We start from the raw sequence: 21225 nt of genomic DNA on the forward strand, positions 1-21225 counted from the left end.
CTCATGGGTTTGTGTACGAAGGCCTTTGTTTTGGGACTTAATTCATGAAGGGGCACATATGCTTTGATTGAGCAATTCATTTGGCTCAAATTGGTTATGAAGGCATACATCAGAGCATGACCCCAGTAGAAAATTGATGTGATACAACAGCCTAGAATAACATTCAAATTCAAACTCACACTTTACCTAGATGTTCAACGATTTATATTGTAAATTCCTTCACTTTACTTTACCTGTGATTCCTACTAACATAGGCATAGGTACATTTCATTGAAAGGGGTTGGGCCCATGTAGGTAGAACTAGTAGATGAATAAATAGTACTCACCAAAAATACTGCTTATGCATACTCATCTCGCTATTGTTATTTGGTTGTAACCTTGCTTCCCATTGGTTTTAAACTCACACTTCAAATCCATGACTGGTACATATAACAATTAACTTTAAACAATAGAAGAATTATTAACTCCAAGCAAAGATTCTAAATATAAGAAATGAAGCAAGATCCCTGTAGAAAAACCATCTCACTGATAATCACTTCTGGATTTATCTCAATTGTTTACCTTCATATCAACAAAGAATCAATTGGAAAACTACTTTATTAGATAAACAATGAATTATGACATTCAATGGAATACCATAAAGGTATGAAGAATCAATCAACATCATCTCAATGTTTTGCCTTGATACACAACCTAATGTTTCAAACCAGTGGAATACCGTTAAACACTGTCTGCTTGGTTAAAGAACCTATGATGTTTTGGAAACCAATGGAACACCATAAAGTATGTTTGAAAAGCATGCGGTCAGTAACTGCAATGGGGTCATTTGATACACAATTAACCTTTCTAATTCTCTTGTTAACGAAAATCACAAAGGATTCTAGCTTGATCTCATTATCTGACTCAAAGTTTCGCAAATGTCCTCTTTGGTCTTTGGAGAGACAGGAGGGTTTCCAATGTAGATGTCAAAAAATGCTCCTGTATTAAAACAGAATACATGAACAGGTAATAAAAAGCATCCTAAATGATATATATAACAAACTCGGATCTTGACACTTACTACAAAAGTCATGGCTGTGAATGCTTCCAATCAACTTTCCATCAACTGTTCGAAACATAAACTTTGCTTAGTATAATTTTAAATTAAAAAAGACCTTTGTATTTTCCATGAAAATCCAATGAAAACTTACTTGAAGTTCTGAATTCACCTCCTGGCAATCTTTGGAAGTCAATGATTGTACCCTGTATTATAATTGAACGAATTTTTGGTAGAACTCTCTTTGAATGTTGGTGAGCATCAATTCTCTTCCCAAAAAAAGCTTCAGATGTTTTAAAATACCTGGGGCACTGCCATGTCCTTCGAGAAGTATGAGTTGAAAATATCCAAGCCTTCATCATTTTCTACACCTTTTATCTATAGGTACTGTTAATGCGTGGACAAATTTTGCACTATTCCAGAAAACATTGATCATTCATAGAAAGAAAAAATTCTTAAAGTTTCTAACCTTCTTCAGCCTATTCCTTAGAGACCCATCGAAAGCACTGCAAGGAGATCTCTCTCTCTCTCTCTCTCTCTCTTTGGTAAACCACAAATTATGTTAATTGTATGTAAAAAACACCATTACAATATTGTTCCCTTCCCTACATAGATTGCAGGACACAATTCAAAGTTGCCACAAAAGTATATATGTCAACTTTCTATGCCTATTTTAGCCCTTCATTGACTTGTAGCATGAGGAATGATAAAGCTACAGGAAATAGTTATGGCTCTTGTTGATTTATCAGGGTTGTATTGCTGTCCTTTCCTGACTAACTGTAAATGTGGATAAAACAAAAATGATGGTAGTGTGAAACATCCAACTTCACCAATACCTTATGGTTACATATAAGGAAGAACATGTACAATTTGTGCAAAGCTTTAAGAATCTTGATCAAGTTACGATCCTTCATGGACTACCCTTTTAAGTGTTGATAAAACAAAAATGATGGTAGTGCAAACCATCCAACTTCATAGATGCCCTACGGTTAAATATAAGGGAGAACATCTACAATTTCTCCAAAGCTTTAAGTATCTTGGTATCGATGTACCCTCCACAAATAATGCTTTGAGTCTAAGCTTCAAGGTGGTATGTTGGAAAATCAATGCAACCAAAATGGGAAGTGAAACTAATCTTATTTAATGCCATGGTAATGCAAGACTTGCTTTATGGAGTAGAAGTGTGGGGAGGTACAATCCCTCTTAATGCATGGAATATTGAGAAGATTCAAAAGTTTTTAAGGAGGCAAGTGGGAGTTAAATCCACCACCTCCTGCCAGGGTATGCTCTTGGAAAGAGATGTTTGACCTATAGAGATATTGGCTCTAGAAAGAGCATGTCAATACAATAAAAAGTCAAGAATATGCCAAATCATAAAGATGTAAACTACAAAAGAATCACAAGAAAAATTCTCTCATATGGTTGGGTAATGGCCATTAGAAAAGGGTTCAAAAGATGGGGTGTGGAATATCTCTTAGAGCTTTCAAGTGATGCTATGAAATATTTAGTAATGGAACCACTAAGGAAGAAGTGGGAAGAAGATAAAAGGACAAAATTAGAAAATTACATTGCAAACATCAATCTTGAATGTTGGATTCAATATAAGGCAAGAAGAGGCCTATTGATCATATTCAATCTTATCCCATTACTAACATGAGTGTTAACTCTCGTAGAGCACTGGGCCCTAACACTCCTTCACACTCAATCACAAAAGCTCAGTATTGAAGGTGCATTATGGCATCAAAATCCATAAAATATAAAGGCATATAAGGTATGCAAGGAATGGCAAGTAAGGGATGAGCATCAAATGCTTTTTACATGCTCCGCATATAGTGCACTTTGTGAGAGCTATGATGACATATTAAGAGGGGGTGATGATTGAGTGTCACTCTAAAGAGAACACCTAGAAGGCTGAGCTCATATGTGCATCCCTTATTCACACATCAGGACTTTGTGCTTAAAAGTATGAATATCCTTTCTTAGGAAGGAGACACATCAAAAAAACTTGTGTACTTAGGATCCATTTGTCAATATTAAAATCTCTCTATATACGCTAAAAAGTATTTAATCTAATCTAATCTAACTGATATGAAGAGTTCTTGAATTGGAGATCAACACAATGTTGAGCATGTAGCATAGCATCTGGGATTTTCTGGAAATTCACGAAGCAACAATAGATCCACCTTTTATGTGTTCTTCCTTTCTCAAATAAGGGCCAATATGTAATCTGAATGGTGAATTACTCCTGCTGACTGGCTCAAGGTTGCCAATTCTCTCTATTCTGACTCTAGGATTGAACTGCATCGTTTAGCCAAATAATGCCCAATCACGATTATCCTATACAGTTCGGTAGGTGGCATGGGGGCTCCTCTCTTGAGGTCGGTATTATTTATGTTCTGTTGAAGGGCAACAAAATGATTTTGGCGCTTTTGGAAAAGAGGCCAAAATGGCCTATAAGAACCAAAGAAGAGATTACACATTTGAAGTGTTTTGTATTTCAGAACAACAAATCAAAATAAAATAAATATTACTCAGTAAATATAAAAGTAAATAAGATAAAAACAGACAAAGCATCTGGTTTTCAGCACATGTGAGATTCTTGAGTTAGATATATTATAACTTTTGTCTTCGAATAGCATAGGTCGATCCAGAATGGAGAGGGAGAAAGGAAGAAAGATATATCAACATATTTTAAGATGTGAAAATGGCCTATAAGACTGACTGAAAGATTACATCTTAAAATTTCATCGCATATTTGAGAGCTTTAAACCAAAATAAAATAATTACTAAACCAGTATAACTACCTAAATGTTGAGAGAACATTTTTCGTTAAACATTCTAAGTCGCCTGGAAAAGAACAATAAGATTGGAGTTTAAAACAAAACATTCATTCTAAGCTGCGTGGAAAAGAATATTAACATTGGAGTTTAAAACAAAACGTTTTGGAGTTGTGTTGATTTGTTGATCTCAAAGATAAGACAATATTTTAAGATTTAATCTATTGTTCGTCTCATACGCCATTTTGGCCAATTAAAAAAGTTATGAAATGTTTCATTCTTTCTCTTATGATTGCAACGATGGGCTCAGATTCTTGCATATTCGGATTTCATTTCTACCAATATGCATATCTGAATTCTTGGCACACCAACTTCCATGGAATTATTATAGTAATAACTTCCTGCACGTTCAGATTTCATTTTCACCAATATGCATATCTGAATTCTTGGCGACACCAACTTCCATGCAATTGCAGGGCAGAAGCAAACACACACACACTCGAGATAAAAACTAGACTCCTTTCAAGTTTAGCATAGAAATTTGAACAAGTTTAGGTACCTTTTCACTGTGTTCATCTTGAGTCCTTTGTAGTGAACCATTAAGCGTACAGTCATACCCAAATCATGTCTGTAAGTAACACACCAATACAGATTGTTTTACCACAATATTATTAAATTCACCACAATATCAGGCTAATAATCCTGTAGCATTTAAAAATTATTCTTAATCAGCTTTGGAAATGTGTAAATGATAAAGAAATGAACATTGTTATATATATTATTGGTATACCAGAAATCTCAATTCACATTTATACCTTCAAAACATCACTAACAGGGAACTCAGGAAATATAATGCTGTCACATATTATCAGTCGAAGATTTTCTATGTCAAACGATATTATTATTGCTGTCCAGAAATGTTATTTATAGTCTACTTTCGTTTTCTTTCTTGAAGAATCTTAGGTTTTTCAAGTCATACTGTTCCTTTTTTGTTTGTATTTAATAAGAAGGAAAGAAGGGATTAAATTTTTGAATTGCAAAAACATTCAACATGTAATGCGATCACCTCAAAAGTTCCTCAAAAAATAATGGGTTACGTTTCAGGTCCTCTGGAGGCATAGCACCATACTTTTCACTGAACTGGCCTTTGAGCATATCTGGCTTAATATCTGGATATGAAACTTGGCTTAGAGAGATAAAAGTAGCATCATAACACAGACAATTCAGTAAGAGCTTCCAAGAAGCATTGAGAAGATGAAATTCAGCCATTACTTGTTTTTCATACAAAATTTAAAACAAGAACCGTTCATATTACAAAAAAATATGAATTGCCAAGGTGATCAGCTACAGCTCAAACTCACAAAAACCAAAAGCATATATCTTGATGGACTTCAGCTTCATAACAGTCACGTTTTTCAGTCCTACACCAGCTAAAACCTGGTATAGATTGAACATATAATAGCCCTTGTAAGCAGCATTCCCATGGTATTTTATCATTTTGATGATCATTAGAAAAAAAGTACTATATTAATCACTTTTAAGTTCAGATTGCTGTAGCATTATGAACCACATATAATCCTTAAATATTTAGAATCTATACCAAAGAGATACCTTCCATTTGCTACTTTTCAAAGAAAAAATCACAAATGAATCCAATTTGGACAATATAGCATGGCGACATTTGTGGATCCAAATTTCAAAGAGAAGGTGGTATATGTTAAGGAAAATCAAAGAATTGGTGAGGACCAATGAGATCTAGAAGCAGTAAACCATCTATCAAAGTTTTTGATTATCAAATTAGATCAAGAGTACTTTCTTTTGAGATTGCATTGATACTTGTCGTTTAGTAACCCTATATATTGTTCCTTCATATTGAAGCTGAGACTCCAATAGAAGCTCATATAGCACAGACAATCAAAGAAAGCATGTGGCACAGACAACACTATAATGCAAATTTCCCTCTCAAATCATGGCTGGGCATCCGGGAAAAGGTAGCGTAAGGTACATTTTCAAATTCACTGGTGTGAAAAGTTTACCTGCATATTGGAACAAAACGGTTGGTTTTGACCAGAACCATGACAAAGGAATACTGGAAACTGGAAACCAGTCTTTGGTTCTATAATAATCTGCTCAACATCATCTTTAAGTTGATTTCGTAAGTGAATCAGTGATGCAGTAATATCACATGAAGCCACCTCCTGCTGAGGATAGTTATTTTCAGGTGATGATTCAATATCAGCTTCATCAACATCAGATGGTAGTAATTTGGGCCTAGCGAAAACAATCCTTGAGTTACAAAATCATAACGAAAACATGTGTTTATTATAAGAATAAAATTATATTGCTTGTGGGAAAGTCTCCAATGCAACATAATGCACACAGATACAGAATTTATGCCCACATACACGTAGAAATGCACATGCACATGAGTTTTCACAACAAAAAGTTAAGCATCTCTAGGATACCTACATTATAACCATACAGTAATTAAATTTACCGGTGTTTTAAAAAACAATCAAGGACCAGCATGAAAATACCCAGTGTGAGTTTTCTTTCATATTTGATCAGCTCTGTACAGGCTTCGCTATGTCACTGTTACGGAATAGATACCTAACCTAATGAATTGAAAAACATACACATATATATGTACAAATGCACACGCATGCAAGTTCTCACTAGAAAAATGGAAGCACCTCTAGCACACCTACAATATAAACATACATTGTATAAGTTTTCCAGTGTTTTAAAAAACAATGACCAGCCAGGTTAAAAACAGATGGTGTGAGCTTTCCTACTATCACATTGGATAAGAGCTCCGTAGAGGCTTGGTAAAGTCACTATTAAGGCTAGCATTAAAGATCAAAAGTAAATAAACAGCCTAATAACACAGAAAAGCATGCACAACCAATATACACTTGAAGGATATAAAACCTTACAGGCTTTACAAAAAGTTATAGGACAAATTCATAGTTGAGTTTCATGCATTAAAAAATGATAGAAACTAACAATAAAACAAACTCACTAAGGAGGTATGAGAATGAAAAGCTAAAACGGGTAATCTAGCATTGCAAGGGCGAAACACCAGAAGGAGCTCATCAACAAGAACATGTGAAAAAGAGGCTAAATTGAAAAATAGACACCATTTAAGTGATTTTAATGGATCTCTTTTCGTCATGCACACAGTATTACACTGAAAATTTCTAATAGAATCTTCCAAGGTATAACAACTTACAGGTTTTCAAACGGAGGTATGACTGCACCACTCAGTGCAACAACTGCTGGAAAGCATAGATGACGTGGTTTGGAGAAAATGCTGCTGAAGTCCAAGGATAAAATATGCATGCACGCTAGATACAGTGGGGCATGTAAACTTTCAGAAATGACAACAAGGTTACAAAAGGTCTGATTGCTATTTCCAACCGCTGGTCTCTTCTCAAGTTCCCTTATTCTTTTACATTCAGGTTTACTAGAAGCTAACCATGGCATGAACAAAATAGGAAACTGCAGAGTGGCTGTCCAAGCATCACCAAGATCCCCATTTATGTGAAATGTATGTGCCCCTTTAGAACCCTGGTTCCTCTGCAATTGATAATTCGATTGTTTTTTGGAGTTAGGGAAAGATGGAAACCATCCAAATAGCCAACTTGGTAGAAGCCACTTGCCCTGCATATTCTATCATGAATTTTCACAAAAACGTTTCTTTGCACAATGCAGACCTTGCAAACATTGCCTCAACTTATAGCAAATTGATGAGTGCTGGCTCCTCCAAAGCCCGTCTCACTGCAGTTCAGAGATCACTGTAAATTAAAAGCTAACAATGCGTATAAACAATTGCCCAACTTTCTTTAAATGAACCAAAAACTACAGCAATTACTAGAAAGTTTAATGACGTTTTTATCTAGAGTTCTATTTTAGAGGAGCAGAGTCACCTTAATTATCATGGACAAATCAGTTATAAGCTCATAAGCCCAGAAAGTAAAGGGCCAACAGATTGAGATACATTTAATTGAAACAATAGAGCTTACATTACTGGTGGAAAACTAGGTGAGGCTCTTCTTCATTGCAAAGTCCCTAATATCTGAGGTGTAGTGCCCACTGGGTCGCCTTAATGGAAAGCAAAATTGATCCTTTCCTCATCATACTCACTATGCAAAATTCCTCTTGGAGGTACTGCAAATTGACATGTACAGTCTTGGAGGTGCAGGATATTCCACGCTCATTATTGAGGACTTCACCAGGATATTACCTATAGCAAACACAACTCACATTTCTAAGGTGCAAGAAAGGGAGGGGGGGGGACTGTTAGTTTTGTTTCTTTCATGATTCATGAACGGCAAAACATTGCGTTCTTTACATGAACAGAAGTGTTCATGAATTCCCATCGTATGCACTGGAGAGATGATGCAAGCCATGGAAACGATTACACAACATAGAAGATCCTGACATAGACCGAAACATGGAATGAATGCGAAAAAACAGAGAGAGAGAGAGAGAGAGAGAGAGAGAGAGAGAGAGAGAGAGAGAGGCGTGAAAAGAACAACATAAAGTTCAGAGGAGAACGTGGCGAACCTGTTTTAAGAAGTGGAAAGCGCAGACTTTCAGAAATCTTGTGAAGGGAGGTTCCAGTAGCTTGGTCTGTGCGAGGGAAGAGAGATCTGAGAGACATGGAGAGAAGAAGAAGAAGAAGGAAGAAGAAGAAGGAGCAGAGGAAGAGTTGTGTTACATATTTAAGTTCTCATGCGAATCGTGCCTGCGAATTATGCCTTCCAAATCCAATAACAAAACAAAACAAAACAAAACAAAAGAAGAAGGTGTGTGTGTGTGTGAGAGAGAGAAAGAGAGAGAGTTTGTTCTGCCCAAAGCCTTCCCTCTTGTTGCTCCTAGAATTGAATTTAATGAGAAACCTCTCTCCCTTCACTAACTTTTGTGTTCTGTCTCTTCATTTCTCCAGCACCCACACGCTCTCGAATCTCAACTTGTCTTTCTCATTCCTATCACGATTACACTTTTGTGGCCTCTCCCATACAACTCTCACTCGTCCATCCATTCGAGCTGGTGGGTCGGTCGATTGGTCGGTCGGGGGATGGCTTCATGTGGGTGGGTTCCAGCTCCCAAACGAATAACGATATTCATTATGTATTCTGGACCAATATCACTCCGATCAAAAACCGATTGAGCGAGATATCTCGTAAGAATTTTGAGTTCAATTTCATGAGAGGATCGACAAGGTGGAGGTAGATGATAGTACGTTCTCACACACTAACGTCGAGACGGTTCTCAAGAAGCCTAAATGAGTAAGACATAGCTTTCAATAAGGACATGAACAAACATTTACATATTTCGAACCCTCGTTGGGCATTAGAATCACTACTCAAGGCTAGTGGTGAGCTTTTCATATCCCCCCCCCCCCACACACACACACAACTATGTAAGGACTACAAAGGTAAGGAAGGACCACCTCAATTTTGTTTATGCTTTTTCCCCTGTTTTCTTTTTGTTGTGATTTTACATTTGTAAATCATGATTAGTGAGCCCATGATGCACAAATTCGTAATGGTTAATTTTTTGTTTTCCCCTGCCAATTAGTTACAATAGTGCTCAATTATTTTCATAGCCACTTTATTTATTGTTAAATATAACACTAACCATCAGTTAACATTAAATTAACATGCAAATAAGAAGAAAGGAGGCAACTACTACTACATGCAAGTTTTTGTGGTGCGGTAGAGTAATGTGCTCTATGTGGAGTGTGTTTGTTTGTAATGTGGCAACAATTAGACATGTTCATAGATAAGTTATTGGGCTTTGGAGTGCACAATTTAAGAATGCATAATCTTTGGGTTATCAAAAGATTTGTTTGGGCTGAAGCGAGCACCAAGAGCATGATATGAGCGAAGGATGGATTCCTTTAAAGGGTTTTATTTACGTGATGCCCAACAAATGATGCTCCCTATGTAAAAATGGAAGTTGAGTATACAATTATCCTTATGTTCTCTTTGAACAAGCTCGTAATGTCATTGTGTTTGTGCCTCCGATGCATATGGCAAATAGAAATCTTACTTCCCAAAAAAAATCCCGTGAAGTTGAAGTCTTGTCCTATGTGTATCTTTTTATGAAGGCTTTGGGAAGTGAGCAAGTCAAAAACTACAATTATAAAAATGGGCGAAAATCATCAAGCTGAGAAAGACAAGTTAAATGATGTGAGAGTTTGAATGGTCGACCTTTTATAGAACGATGGATTATGGTTAACTCGAGGAACATAAAATTTTGGTTTGATCTAGTGTAAATGGACACAAAATAGAAAATGTATCATGTACAAACATCTAAAGGTCAAATGGTATAAATTGTTTTGTAAAAATATACAATAATGAGAATACATGTGGAGAAAGAGTTTTAACTCATATAACATAAGAAGTTCAAGTTGTTACCATCTATAATTTATTATAGACAACTTCTGAAAAGGAAAATACAAGATCTTCATGGATTTGATGTCATCAAGGTCTCATCAACTCTAGTCTCAGAAGGCATGCAATCACAATGAGTAAACTTTCACTTTCTATCACCATAAGTCCTTGACAATGAGGTTTAGGTTTAAGGTATGTAACATGCTTTTGAGTTCTTAAATGAGCCTTGAAAGAGATGTTGAGAAACAATAAGAAGCAAGAAGGCAAGCAAAGAATATGCATAGTTCAAACCATAATATTATTAATAGGGTCACCCTAAGTTCACCTCAAGACGCATCAAACCTCATCATACTATAAGTTTGAAAAGCACAATCACGACAATCTTATCATCTACTCATATGTCTACATTTATATTTGTTCAAACAATGTTAAATGAAATAAGACATTGAATCCATGAGTGATTGTTTAATCAAATAGGTCAATTATTGTTTTAATGGATGCATAATGGCATCATGTGTTCACATTGTGGTTTAACATAGAGATGGTATTGTATGTATTAAGATTCGGTAGTATATAAAACTCTCAAGCCAATCAAGCTGAAAGGGCAAAATCACTTATGAATGATCCAATATTATTACATACACAATAGAGACCTCTATCCGGACTTGTGAAAAAACAATACAAGTGATATGGGTACACACTATTGTTACATACATAGACTACCTAAAACGAGTGGATTGGCAGGCACAAGGAACACATTCTTGCAATGTCTCACTTTTGGGCTAATGTGGCGTCTTTAAGGTCGATGTGGAGCAATAGTTTAACCTTCGATAATTCATCCCCTTTCATGTCACATAAGGTTACCCCTCTATAGCCATGCCTGAGCTCACTCAAAGGTAAGCTTATTTGCCCTCCAAAATCATCCCTTGTAGAGTTCTCATTATAAACCTCCAATCTTAGCACTCCAATTTCCGGTGCTCTTAAATTGAATTCAAATTCTTCTCCCCACACTGGCATCCAATTGTCATCAACCGTTTGAGTTTTCTGCATCACTGAATCAGCTTCTATACCCGCAATACCCACCTAAGTTTTTTTTTTATTCATTAGAATTTGTCATCATTGTCATTTTAAGCATTTTTTGGGTTAGAAGGAAATAGATAAAAAAAAAATAACGAGGGGATATATATGCTTAGTTTTATTTTCTCTTCTTGGTGTAGTGTTGATATTAACCCCAATAACAAGAGGTATTTTGGATAATATTGCTCTTTGTTTTAATGGTAAGAATGGAGCATTAATCTCTCAATCTATGAGTTAAAAATTAGCAATCAGCAACAATTCGTTTTAATTTGGTTTGGAAGTCTCGAACCAAACAGTTAAAAATATTTTGAAACCTAAACCAAATTGTTTACGAGATTCTCAAACTGAAACTGTTATGCCATTAAGTTGTGCTTTCCTGGTTCGGTTTTGGCTCAAACTGAATCGTTGACATTGATAGTTATAAGTTTGCAACATACAGTTTATGTATAAATTCCATGGTATAAAAATGTTTCATAAATCACTAAGTCATTGAAACTACTGTTTCCAGCTTGATAAACCGTAAACTCATACGCCAGTATGATATGAAACCGAATGATCCCCCCCCTCCCCCCAAAAGATAAAAGCCAAGCCCTTAAGCCAAACTATTGAACTGTTAACCCACAATTTCCTGGTTTGGTTTTGGCTCAAACTGAGCCATTGCTGATTGTTAGGCTTACTAACAAGGCAAGGGCTCCAACTACAAGGCCAACAGAACTCCACTTTTATCCACAAAAATAGTGGAGCAAACAGACTTTGCCTATAATTTACACCACTCACACACTCATATTTGCCACAAAATCATAACAGTTTAAGGCACAGAATATTCATACAGCCATACCATTGTGTAGAAGTCAGGTGCCGAAAACCGATCAAAACTCTTTTCGCCAAATTGTTCACGCCATCCGTAACCCATACAAATCTTGACCTGGTATAAGTAAAAATGACCAGTCACTCATATTTATATCTCAACCTAATAAAGCAGAAGAATTTTTTTGTTAGGGATACTAGCTTCTTCTATGTATGTAAATGTTACACACAAATGCAGTATTGTCGGGAGTAAATTAAGCCTGGAGTTGGTGTATTTGCTAACATAAGTCCTTTGCCAACCATGCATAGCTACTCCCTAATAATGCATTTTTGTGTATGCTCATAACGTCCAAATATTCACCCAAATTTCCCTATTCTTGAAACACACACACACAGGTATTCTCATGTGTAATGCTTTCATGTTTGATAATAGACATGGGGTGAAAGCCTATATAAAGAAGCTGAATGGTATCCTCATGTGGAATTTTTGGATGTTAGAGCATGTGGGGATCATTTCCTCAAATGCATATTCAGGTTTTTTAATGGCATTACAGGACGTCCCTCTCCCTACATAGGCAGATGATAGGTAGAGGAGACTAAGAAGTCTTGTAACTAAGTGGTTTTTACATACAATTAATATAATTGTGTGCTTTTACCAAAAAGAGCGTGAGAGAGAGAGAGAGGGGATCCATAATATACTTTCAAATTTAGCTTCACTGGCAGTGGATTTTCTGGATTATACATGTTAACAAATAATCCATCAGTACTTGGAAGAAGAAAGCCAGGTTTCTTTATGTATCCACATCCACCATTAGCTTTGAAAAACCCTTGAGCAACCCACAAGTGCTTCCCATAACCCTGATATATATTGCCAAAACAAAAGAGAACAAAAGAAAAATCAATTTCCCATTTTAGGATTGTATTTGCTTACAGTTTCAAAGAATGTTTGAAAAGAAAATCAGGCCTAACTTGCATATTGGCAGCAACCATTTGCGCTCCATGTGCCCATGCAATAATCGGATTATAATTTGATGAATTGAATCGCAACCCATAAGGATAGATCCTCAGAAAATTATTGTGTGTAAACCTGTTGGACACATCAATGCAATTAGAAATAGCAATAACATCAGGTTTCCAAAGATAAAATGAAAGGGCTATGAAGATGAGATGATATATGGCAATCACAAATCCCAACTCACTTGACAACGGCGTGAGGACTTGATCCTGCAACTTCGGTAAGCTCTGGTTCACTTAAACTAATTCTCTTTACAAGCTCTTCAGATTTCAAGGCATCTAATACCGATTTCCCTTTCGGCTTTCCCGCTTTTATTGAAATTAGTTTCTTGTACTCTTTTGGTATCACAGGGGGTTTGTTAGGCTCGTCTTCCAAGGTCGATCTCACAACATTCTTCACCTACACAAAATGTGGTATCAATTTGTGTTACAAAGTTTACAAGATAAAAAATGATATCTAACCTTCTCATGATCTTTGAGTGAGGAAATCTCCTCAGTACCAACAGTAGACTTGTTTTCTTCCTTAATTTCCTTCTTTGCATCTATTGCGTCGATAACAACCAGTTCTGAGATTTGGGCACATGGAACCTCGAGAGAATCCTTTGGCAGCTTTGTTAATGGCATCATTTCTTTAACCTTTCTAGGGATGAGATTTTTAACTTTATTGTAAGCCATGAGAGAGGAAATTTTGTAGCCCCCAGTAGACTTGCTTTCTTCTTTCTTCATGATTGACACGTCATCATCGTTGTCATCTTCTTCTTCTTCTTCTTGGATCGGTCTTGAGGGGTCGGCAATCGGAGCCTCTAGAAACTCCTTAGGAGGCTTTGTTGAGATGAGGATTCTTCCTCTCAGAGACTCTGGTGATGGGAAAATCTTCATCCCTTCGTCATTCTCAGGGTAAAAAAGAGTAGATCCAAAAGTATCGACAATCACCTAGTGGAGAAAAGAAAAGAAAAAGATGAGACTTTACATGATTGAACTACAATGTATGAGAATTTATCACTAAGACATTTTCTAGAAAGATGTATGTACCTCTGCAGCCTTCGCTTGTAACTGTGGAGTAAGATGGTCCTCTAATGTCACAATAACAGGGTAATCAGTCTTGTGAAAAGCATTCTCTTTGATGGCGACAAGGCATGTCTTGAAATCAACCGGGGAGGTCAAGGTTCTATGTGATTAAGCAAAAATTGAAAACAATGTGAGAGCCATGTCCTTCATTAATATAGGAAACTTCACCTACAAATAAAGATTTGTGGATGGATATACCGACATATGAACACATATATATATTATAGAGAGAGAGAGAGAAAGAGAAATGCACACAAAGACACTCATAGTGAGGTGAAAACTCAGAAAGAAGATTTACAACATGTCAAGAATAAATCATTTAAAAAAGACCATAAATGTGGTCAGTAATGTCATGCGAGTAATAGCATAAAGGGAGGATCATCAGAGGGAAAATCGAACGAGCTGCTATGGATCCGAAGCTGATGGCCCAAATTTCTGTTCATTATGAATAATCTAGAGTGATCCATGGGCATGACATGGACACAAGCAAAGGTGACATAGCACTCGCACTAGCATGGGAAGAGGAAATACCTAAGGAACCAATATGGATCCACTGCCGATGACCCAAAATCATGCTCATTACAAATAGTCCAGAGCATTCAATTCAGGCATTGGCAATGACACTGATGTAGATATAGATACAGATACAAATAAGGAATCATGGTGTGTGAGGCTACCTTCCATGGTAAACCAAGATTTCATCTTCTTCAGGATTAGGCCATAGATCGAGCTCCACAACTCTCACACCTCGGCGAAGAGCTTCAGCTATTGGTTTCTCGCTGCAAGCACTGCTGAGTTGATTTCCAGTGAGATAGGAATTGTGTCCTGTGAAGATGTAATAGTGTGCCATTGGAGATGTCATGTCATGGTGGATCTGGTCATCATGGAAAATATATGAATGTACAAAAGCTTTATAGCAGATGTTTGTGGGTGATTCGGTATGATATATTTGCCTTACAAAACATATATAATTATAAGGAAAAAAACTCTGAAATTACTCCTGATGATGTTTTAGGTTGCAATAGATACCCGAAATCATTTCGTCAGAAATCATGACAAGTTAGAATAGAAATAAGGTGTAATTTCAACCAGAACCACAAGCAAAGTTTATTATAGCCGAAAACAGAGACCATTTCAATAGAAATAACGCATCACAACACAGACTTCAGACATCATTTCTGAAGATAATTAACAGCATAACCGTAGATTAAAACCATCCTTCTTACTCGAGAATTGATAGCTTGATTGAGCTCAGTGTTGAAAAGATATTCCAAGAAATCCTTCTTATTGAATTCTGTCTTATCTCTGCTGACCGGAAAAGATTTTTCCATGAGCTGTGCGGCTTGACTCTCAGAGATATCGACTTCATTCTGGACGCCGATCAAAAATTTGCGAAAATGAGAAGGACCCATTATGCCATTGACCGAGAATTTCTCGAAGATGGAATCAATCTCTGCAGAATCAGGTCGAGGATCCATGGTTCCCGCGTTTGGTTAGGGGCTCTCAACAGAGGAAGAAGATGAAGATGAAGATAAAGACGAAGATGATGATGAGACTTTGTTTGCATTTAAACTTTTCTTCTTCTGCTAATGGACTAATTTGACTTTTGGATAACAGCCCTTTTTTTGTTTTACAGCACCAAGGGCCTCATCGCGGAGTTAGTTGTGTTAGTTGTGTCGGCTACTCTCGGAGAGTTCTCTTGGGACCAACACTAGGATTTCACGAGCACTCTTGCTTGCCTCTCTCGGGACCAATGGCAAGACTCGATGGCCTTCCAAGGCCTCTAGAAACATCACATGACACATGAAATCTCTCTTGACATAGGACTTGAATGGAATGGAAAAGTTTATCATACCCAATAAGGATGGACAGTGGGGGAAATACATCCTTTCTCCTTCCTATACATGAGTAACTTTCTCAAATGGCCTCCATATGCTATGATTTCAGAGGATAATGGTCTATGCGTACTTATATAATGGACGTCATTACCATAGTCTACAACAATGTAGGTTCCTCCTAGCTTTTAGGTATCATGATTTAGAAATAATTGCATGTCACAAATATGTGCAATATGTGTTTGCAGTTTATCATTTCAACATTACTGAGTCCTAGACTCCTGTGTTCAATGCTAGATGCTTATGTTGGGCACAAATACTTTCGAAGCTTGGGAGGATATGAAGTTAAGAAGAATGGGATCATTGACAACAACATAGTGTTTCATGATCAATGAATGTGTCTTGACATGCACATAGAAATATCATCATTCTATAAAGTTATGTAGTTTGTGTATGGGGCAATGCAACATAAGGTTTTTATTTCTACCCCACGTGAGTGAATGGGGCATGTGTTTTTCACACTTCAGTGTGATACTTTGGATTTCTAACGAGATTGACAAGCCTATGGATTTTTTATCAACAATCAACGATCTAGACTCAACGATTAAACCATCTTTTCTCGCAAGAATCCTTCTTTTGAGGAAGGATATCGGTGCTACCTTAGTTTTAATACCAAGTAATTTCGATAAGCGATTAAGCTTTGAAAGACCTATAGGATTCAACAAACACATAAAATAATTCTCATTAACCTCATATCGCCAAACCACATGAATTCAAATCTGTTTCCATGATAATGTACAACAATGCATTTGGCATTCTTGATAAGCATGAGAATATACATGGATTTTTTTATTGGGTTTGATTAATCCAATTCTTTGCATTGATGATTGGGGCCCCCTATTATCTAAACTAAATTTTGTAGTATAGTTCTTGTATATTTAATATTTATAACATGGTCCTACTTAGCCATGAGAATACACACAGTTTTTATTATAAGGTTTGATTAATCCAATTCTTTCCATTGGGCCCCCCCTATTATCTTAATTAAGTTCTTGTATATTTATACCACCGTCCTAGTTAGCCATCACAAAGGGCACATTGAATGCACACAATCATAGCCCATCCTTGTTTTCTATCGTGGTTAACGAAAAGATTATGGGATATAAGACTCTTATCATAAACATTTTTTATCAACCCTGGCAGTAGGTTTATTGTCATCTATGCCATAGTTTAAAAAACTAATGTAGATTCCATCCATCGTGCTGATAAATGCACAATTAAAAATTTAAAACTAAGACAAGATCGCTCACTATTTCATAACTTATGGTAGAACGGTCAAGGATCAAAGTTGATAGCAAAATTAGTGAGAACATTGGAAACTAAATGGTATGAACACATGGATTTGAGATTAAATCCTGACTTTCATACATCAATATCAACCTGATGGCCTCCAAACTGTTATATTACTCTCTCTATCTCTATGTACATGTATATCTCTATCCAAACAATTGAAATGTTTCTCTCTCTCTCTCTCTCTCTCTCTCTCTCTCTCTCTGTGCCTTACCAACCCACTATTGGTGGGCCCATCCATATTCACGTATATTAAGAATATTGAGGGTTGGACTTAATACTTTTAGAGCAAATGTACACTCATATGGGAGATAAATTGTTGCATAGCATTGGCCATGCTCCACTCTTCAATCACTTCTTAGATAACCAAATAGGTCATACATACTATTTCACAAAGCAGGAAAACATTATCTAACATCCATTAATAATTCAAAATTAACCCCAATCTATTGTTGGAACTGATTATGTATGCATCAATTGAAGCACAGTCATTGTGTACCATTCACAAATATGGAGAGATATTGTCATTATTTGTTTTCACATTCAAAACCATCCTTACCCATAGTTACTGCAAGCAAAGAAATATGTAGTGAGTAAAAATATGAACGTCAACTTTCATACAAACCAAAAAGACATAATAATGGCATAGTGTTAAATATAGAACCACCCTGTGATCAACTTCATATTAAGATTTTGTCATAAGTAAAAAAAGAAAATTCACAACTTTAAATACGAGGAAAACTATTTTGCAACCCTAAGTGTGATGTTTGTGTGGACTTGCTTAGATTTTATTAAAAATCGATGTTATTTTCAAGAGTTTCAGAAAGGCAAAGAAAAACTCTTTCATATCCAAGAGAAATGTTCAATACAGCCTAAAAGATTTTACAGGTTGTATTCAAATAATGTTTGAAGTGAAATGCTACATTCCTAAAGTTATCTTCGTAGACAAAGACTTCCCAATATGAGGCTATATATTTAAAGGTTTTCAGATCAAATTCGACCAAATGTGATTTTATTTTGAATGAAATGGAATAAGAAAGACTTAACTGACCTTGATAGTCTTTGGATTTTTGCTATCTATGGTATGCTCCGCTCTTTGACCTACAGGAACTCTTCTATGACCTTTAATAGCAGGTTCTGCAGACAATAGACATTCAATTGTCCAAGCTTCGATAAAGCTCCATTATGAAGCACTCAAGGGTTAGGTGAGAAAATTCTCTTTACAATTCAGACACATATATGCATGGCAAATTCAACACTAGCTGACATAATTCCATAGATAAGGATAAAAAGGATAAGTTAAAGAGATACAAGAACACATGAAACTTGTCTAAGCCATACAATGCACTGAAAAGCAACATTAAAACATCATATTCATAAATAAAAACAAAGATCAAACATGATTCAAAGTCAACATGATCTTCACTCTTGACATCTCAGCTATTACATCTTCATAATCATGTGAAAAATGTGATTATGCAACAGAAAATCCTTCATGACATAAAATCAGTCTCAGCTATTACATCTTCATAATCATGAAGAAAAATGTGCTTATGCAATGGAAAACTTGTGTAAGCCTTAAAAAGCACTGGAAAACAACATTAAAACATCATATTAATAAATAAAAACAGAGATCAAACATGATTCAAAGTCTGGATGATCTTCACTCTTGACATCTCAGCTATTACATTTCATAATCATGCGAAAAATGTGCTTATGCAACTGAAAATCCTTCATGACAAAAGTTCTCAACTCTTCATAATAAAAACTAAACAGCAAAAAAATGAACCAGAGACATTAGCTACACATCTATATCCTCTTTTTCTTCAGGTGGTTTAACAACACCCTCCTCTTCAGCCATTGTCGGTTGAACTTGTTCTTCTTCTGGCAAAGGCTCTTCAACATAATCATTCTCAAAGGCATCCAATGGAACCTCATAGAGCCTAACTTGTGGCTTCGATGGATCTTTCACCAAAACATACTTCCCTTCACCAAGCTTCAAGCACACATCCACAATCGACTTAACTATACCCCACATGTTCAGAGTGCTCAAGTTTATTTGAGCAGCAAATTCCTTTGGTTTATACCCTTGCACACTGAGGATAACATGGTTGAAATGATCTCTCGGGTGCACTCTCGATACATACCCCAGTTTCATTGTATCGGCACTAGCCAAAAGCGCTTGGGCAGTCCACTTAGCCAATTTATTTGCATTGTTCTTCAACTCAGTAGCAAGAACTGCCCCCCTTTGAGTCTCGAGCTTTTGTCTCCAATCAACACCAGTGAGTCTCGGATCAAATTCATTCAAAGCATTCAAAGTGAGGAAATTGGCCTGCCCTTTCATGTCAAGGAGGCTATGAACCTCACATCGAGCAACAAGATAGGTATCCTCATCAAGCTTCCACTTGCGATATCGGTATGCAACAGATGCCACTTCTTCTCCTTCAGTTGCGAAAGGGTTAGTTTCTTCAAAGTCAACCTTATTTCCATCTCGAACAAGCACCTGTTGCGAGAAATTTTGGTTGATATAGGCTGCTTCTACACTAAGCGAGTAAGCTGAGTTTATATCGTCTTTGCCCTCGGGAAGAGGTTCTTGTGAGGTCTCATTAACTGAGAGGAGATCGAGTTGAGACCCATCTCGTTTATCAAAGAAAAGCTTGTTTCCTACCCGTTGGACAACTATATCCCAAGAATAGACTGATCGTGGTGCACACATGAGAGTAGACAGGATTGAATCGGTGGCAAAGACAGTGGCTTTGTCATCACTAGCCAGACGACGGATGACAGGGTCATCGGTGGTGGTGACCTTGAAGAAGTTGCGGTTCTTGAAGCGTTCAAGCCTGCGCTCTTTCTTGGGGGTAACACGATCATAAGTCTTGTCATAATATTCAAGGCCACCGCACATGAGGATGTCTTGGGGCTCACCTACATTGAAGGAGAGCTTGGAGAATGTGGTGAAGGGGATCTGGTCCAGCATGGTCCACTCAGGCTGGATGTCTACGGAGCTGCGGAAAGCAGCAGCCTCGCGGCGCTGCTGCACATTACGGTTTTGCTGGTAGAAACGATCACGACGGAGCTTCTCCTTCTCGGCATCGCGTTTCCGGGCTTCCACCTCCTCGTCTTTCCGCTGGGGGAGCTGCCTCTGCTGTTGGTAGCGCCACCGGGGGCCGAACTTTGGCCGGGGCGGCGGCTTCCCGTCCACAAGGCGGAACGACTCCTCATCCGCTTCGTCGTACGCAAAATCAAACACGCTGTACTCTCCTCCACCTCCCCCTCCCCCTCCGCCTCCGCGGCCCCCACCGGGTCTCGCAGAGAAGCCTCCACGAGTCCAGTCCGCGACTCTCCCAAGGCGATCGCCCTTGGAAAAAGGGGCGTAAGGCACGTTCTGGATCTGGTTCTGCAGTGCCGCAGGGGCCTCCGGAGGGCCCCATCCGTCTGGATTGTCGGCGATCTCAGGTACCCTGAGCTTCGTCGCCACCATGGCCGCCCCCGCCCCCGTCGGTTGTGTATCGACAGAGAAAGCTCGCTCTGCTCTCGATCTCGATCGTATGGTCGTTAGGGTTTCTGCTTCTTCTTTCTCTCTGTGTCTGGTGTTTTCTTCTGTGTCTGTCTGCGAGTGTGTGTTCTTGATGAAGAGAAACCCTAGCCTGTAGATCTTTCAATCTATCTCTCTATCTCTATCTCTTCTCTTTCCTTCTCTTCTCTTCTCTTCTCTTCTCTTCGCTTTTCTTCTCTTTCACACACACACATGCCCATTTAGTTTAGACACTGCCCATATGTGGTATGTATTTTTGTTGCACTCCTAGAGTGACTACTATGTAGTAGTAGTAGTAGTAGTATTCTTATTTTGAGAGTTT

At 37.4% G+C, this 21225-nt stretch overlaps 3 protein-coding genes across 9 annotated transcripts; all 3 read right to left on the reverse strand.

The window, feature by feature from the left end:
* Nucleotides 1-595: 595 nt before the first annotated feature.
* LOC147858471 (uncharacterized) lies at nt 596-8506 on the reverse strand. Of its 5 annotated transcripts, none has more exons than XM_087328031.1 (12): nt 8383-8505; nt 7839-8059; nt 7046-7593; nt 5850-6084; nt 5175-5250; nt 4880-4982; nt 4373-4441; nt 1506-1542; nt 1340-1414; nt 1191-1242; nt 1061-1105; nt 596-978 (listed from the first exon to the last, which is right to left on the reverse strand). In XM_087328031.1, exons 3-12 carry the CDS (start codon nt 7480-7482, stop codon nt 881-883), a joined length of 1227 nt encoding a protein of 408 aa, XP_087184157.1. In that variant the 5' UTR covers nt 7483-7593; nt 7839-8059; nt 8383-8505; the 3' UTR covers nt 596-880. The 5 variants fall into 5 exon arrangements, with proteins under 5 accessions (XP_087184157.1, XP_087184159.1, XP_087184160.1 ...); XM_087328033.1 differs by having other exon boundaries at nt 7046-7610; XM_087328034.1 differs by having other exon boundaries at nt 7839-7983; nt 8383-8399.
* Nucleotides 8507-10787: 2281 nt separating this feature from the next.
* Nucleotides 10788-15730, reverse strand: LOC147858472 (phosphoinositide phospholipase C 2-like). Of its 3 annotated transcripts, XM_087326865.1 has the most exons (9): nt 15410-15730; nt 14861-15057; nt 14148-14283; nt 13578-14048; nt 13301-13515; nt 13071-13188; nt 12801-12959; nt 12133-12219; nt 10788-11300 (listed from the first exon to the last, which is right to left on the reverse strand). In XM_087326865.1, the coding sequence occupies exons 1-9, from the start codon at nt 15659-15661 to the stop codon at nt 10989-10991; spliced, it is 1947 nt and encodes a 648-aa protein (XP_087182991.1). In that variant the 5' UTR covers nt 15662-15730; the 3' UTR covers nt 10788-10988. The 3 variants fall into 3 exon arrangements, with proteins under 3 accessions (XP_087182991.1, XP_087182992.1, XP_087182993.1); XM_087326866.1 differs by lacking the exon at nt 14861-15057 and having other exon boundaries at nt 15410-15677; XM_087326867.1 differs by lacking the exons at nt 10788-11300; nt 12133-12219 and adding an exon at nt 12410-12502 and having other exon boundaries at nt 12758-12959.
* A 3227-nt stretch (nt 15731-18957) lies between these two features.
* Nucleotides 18958-20908, reverse strand: LOC147858473 (eukaryotic translation initiation factor 3 subunit D-like). Its single transcript, XM_087327149.1, has one exon. The coding sequence runs from the start codon at nt 20847-20849 to the stop codon at nt 19170-19172; it is 1680 nt and encodes a 559-aa protein (XP_087183275.1). The 5' UTR covers nt 20850-20908; the 3' UTR covers nt 18958-19169.
* Between the last annotated feature and the right edge of the window lie 317 nt (nt 20909-21225).

This window comes from Azolla caroliniana, unplaced genomic scaffold (genome assembly GCF_043228905.1).
Source record: "Azolla caroliniana isolate FFs.n. ecotype wild unplaced genomic scaffold, voAzoCaro1.0.p SCAF_11, whole genome shotgun sequence".
Taxonomy (NCBI): Eukaryota; Viridiplantae; Streptophyta; class Polypodiopsida; order Salviniales; family Salviniaceae; genus Azolla; species Azolla caroliniana.

What these genes read in the sequence shown, in the direction of transcription:
- LOC147858471 (XM_087328032.1), bottom strand. Translation starts at nt 7,482, where the DNA reads ATGCAGGGCAAGTGGCTTCTACCAAGTTGGCTATTTGGATGGTTTCCA. An exon ending in TTTTTTGAGGAACTTTTGAG is followed by an intron (nt 4,442 to 4,879) that starts GTGATCGCATTA and finishes TGTTACTTACAG; the next exon opens with ACATGATTTGGGTATGACTG. An exon ending in TCACAGCCATGACTTTTGTA is followed by an intron (nt 979 to 1,060) that starts GTAAGTGTCAAG and finishes GTTTTAATACAG; the next exon opens with GAGCATTTTTTGACATCTAC.
- LOC147858472 (XM_087326865.1), bottom strand. Translation starts at nt 15,661, where the DNA reads ATGGATCCTCGACCTGATTCTGCAGAGATTGATTCCATCTTCGAGAAA. An exon ending in TACAAGCGAAGGCTGCAGAG is followed by an intron (nt 14,049 to 14,147) that starts GTACATACATCT and finishes TTTCTCCACTAG; the next exon opens with GTGATTGTCGATACTTTTGG. An exon ending in CACTCAAAGATCATGAGAAG is followed by an intron (nt 13,516 to 13,577) that starts GTTAGATATCAT and finishes CATTTTGTGTAG; the next exon opens with GTGAAGAATGTTGTGAGATC.
- LOC147858473 (XM_087327149.1), bottom strand. Translation starts at nt 20,849, where the DNA reads ATGGTGGCGACGAAGCTCAGGGTACCTGAGATCGCCGACAATCCAGAC.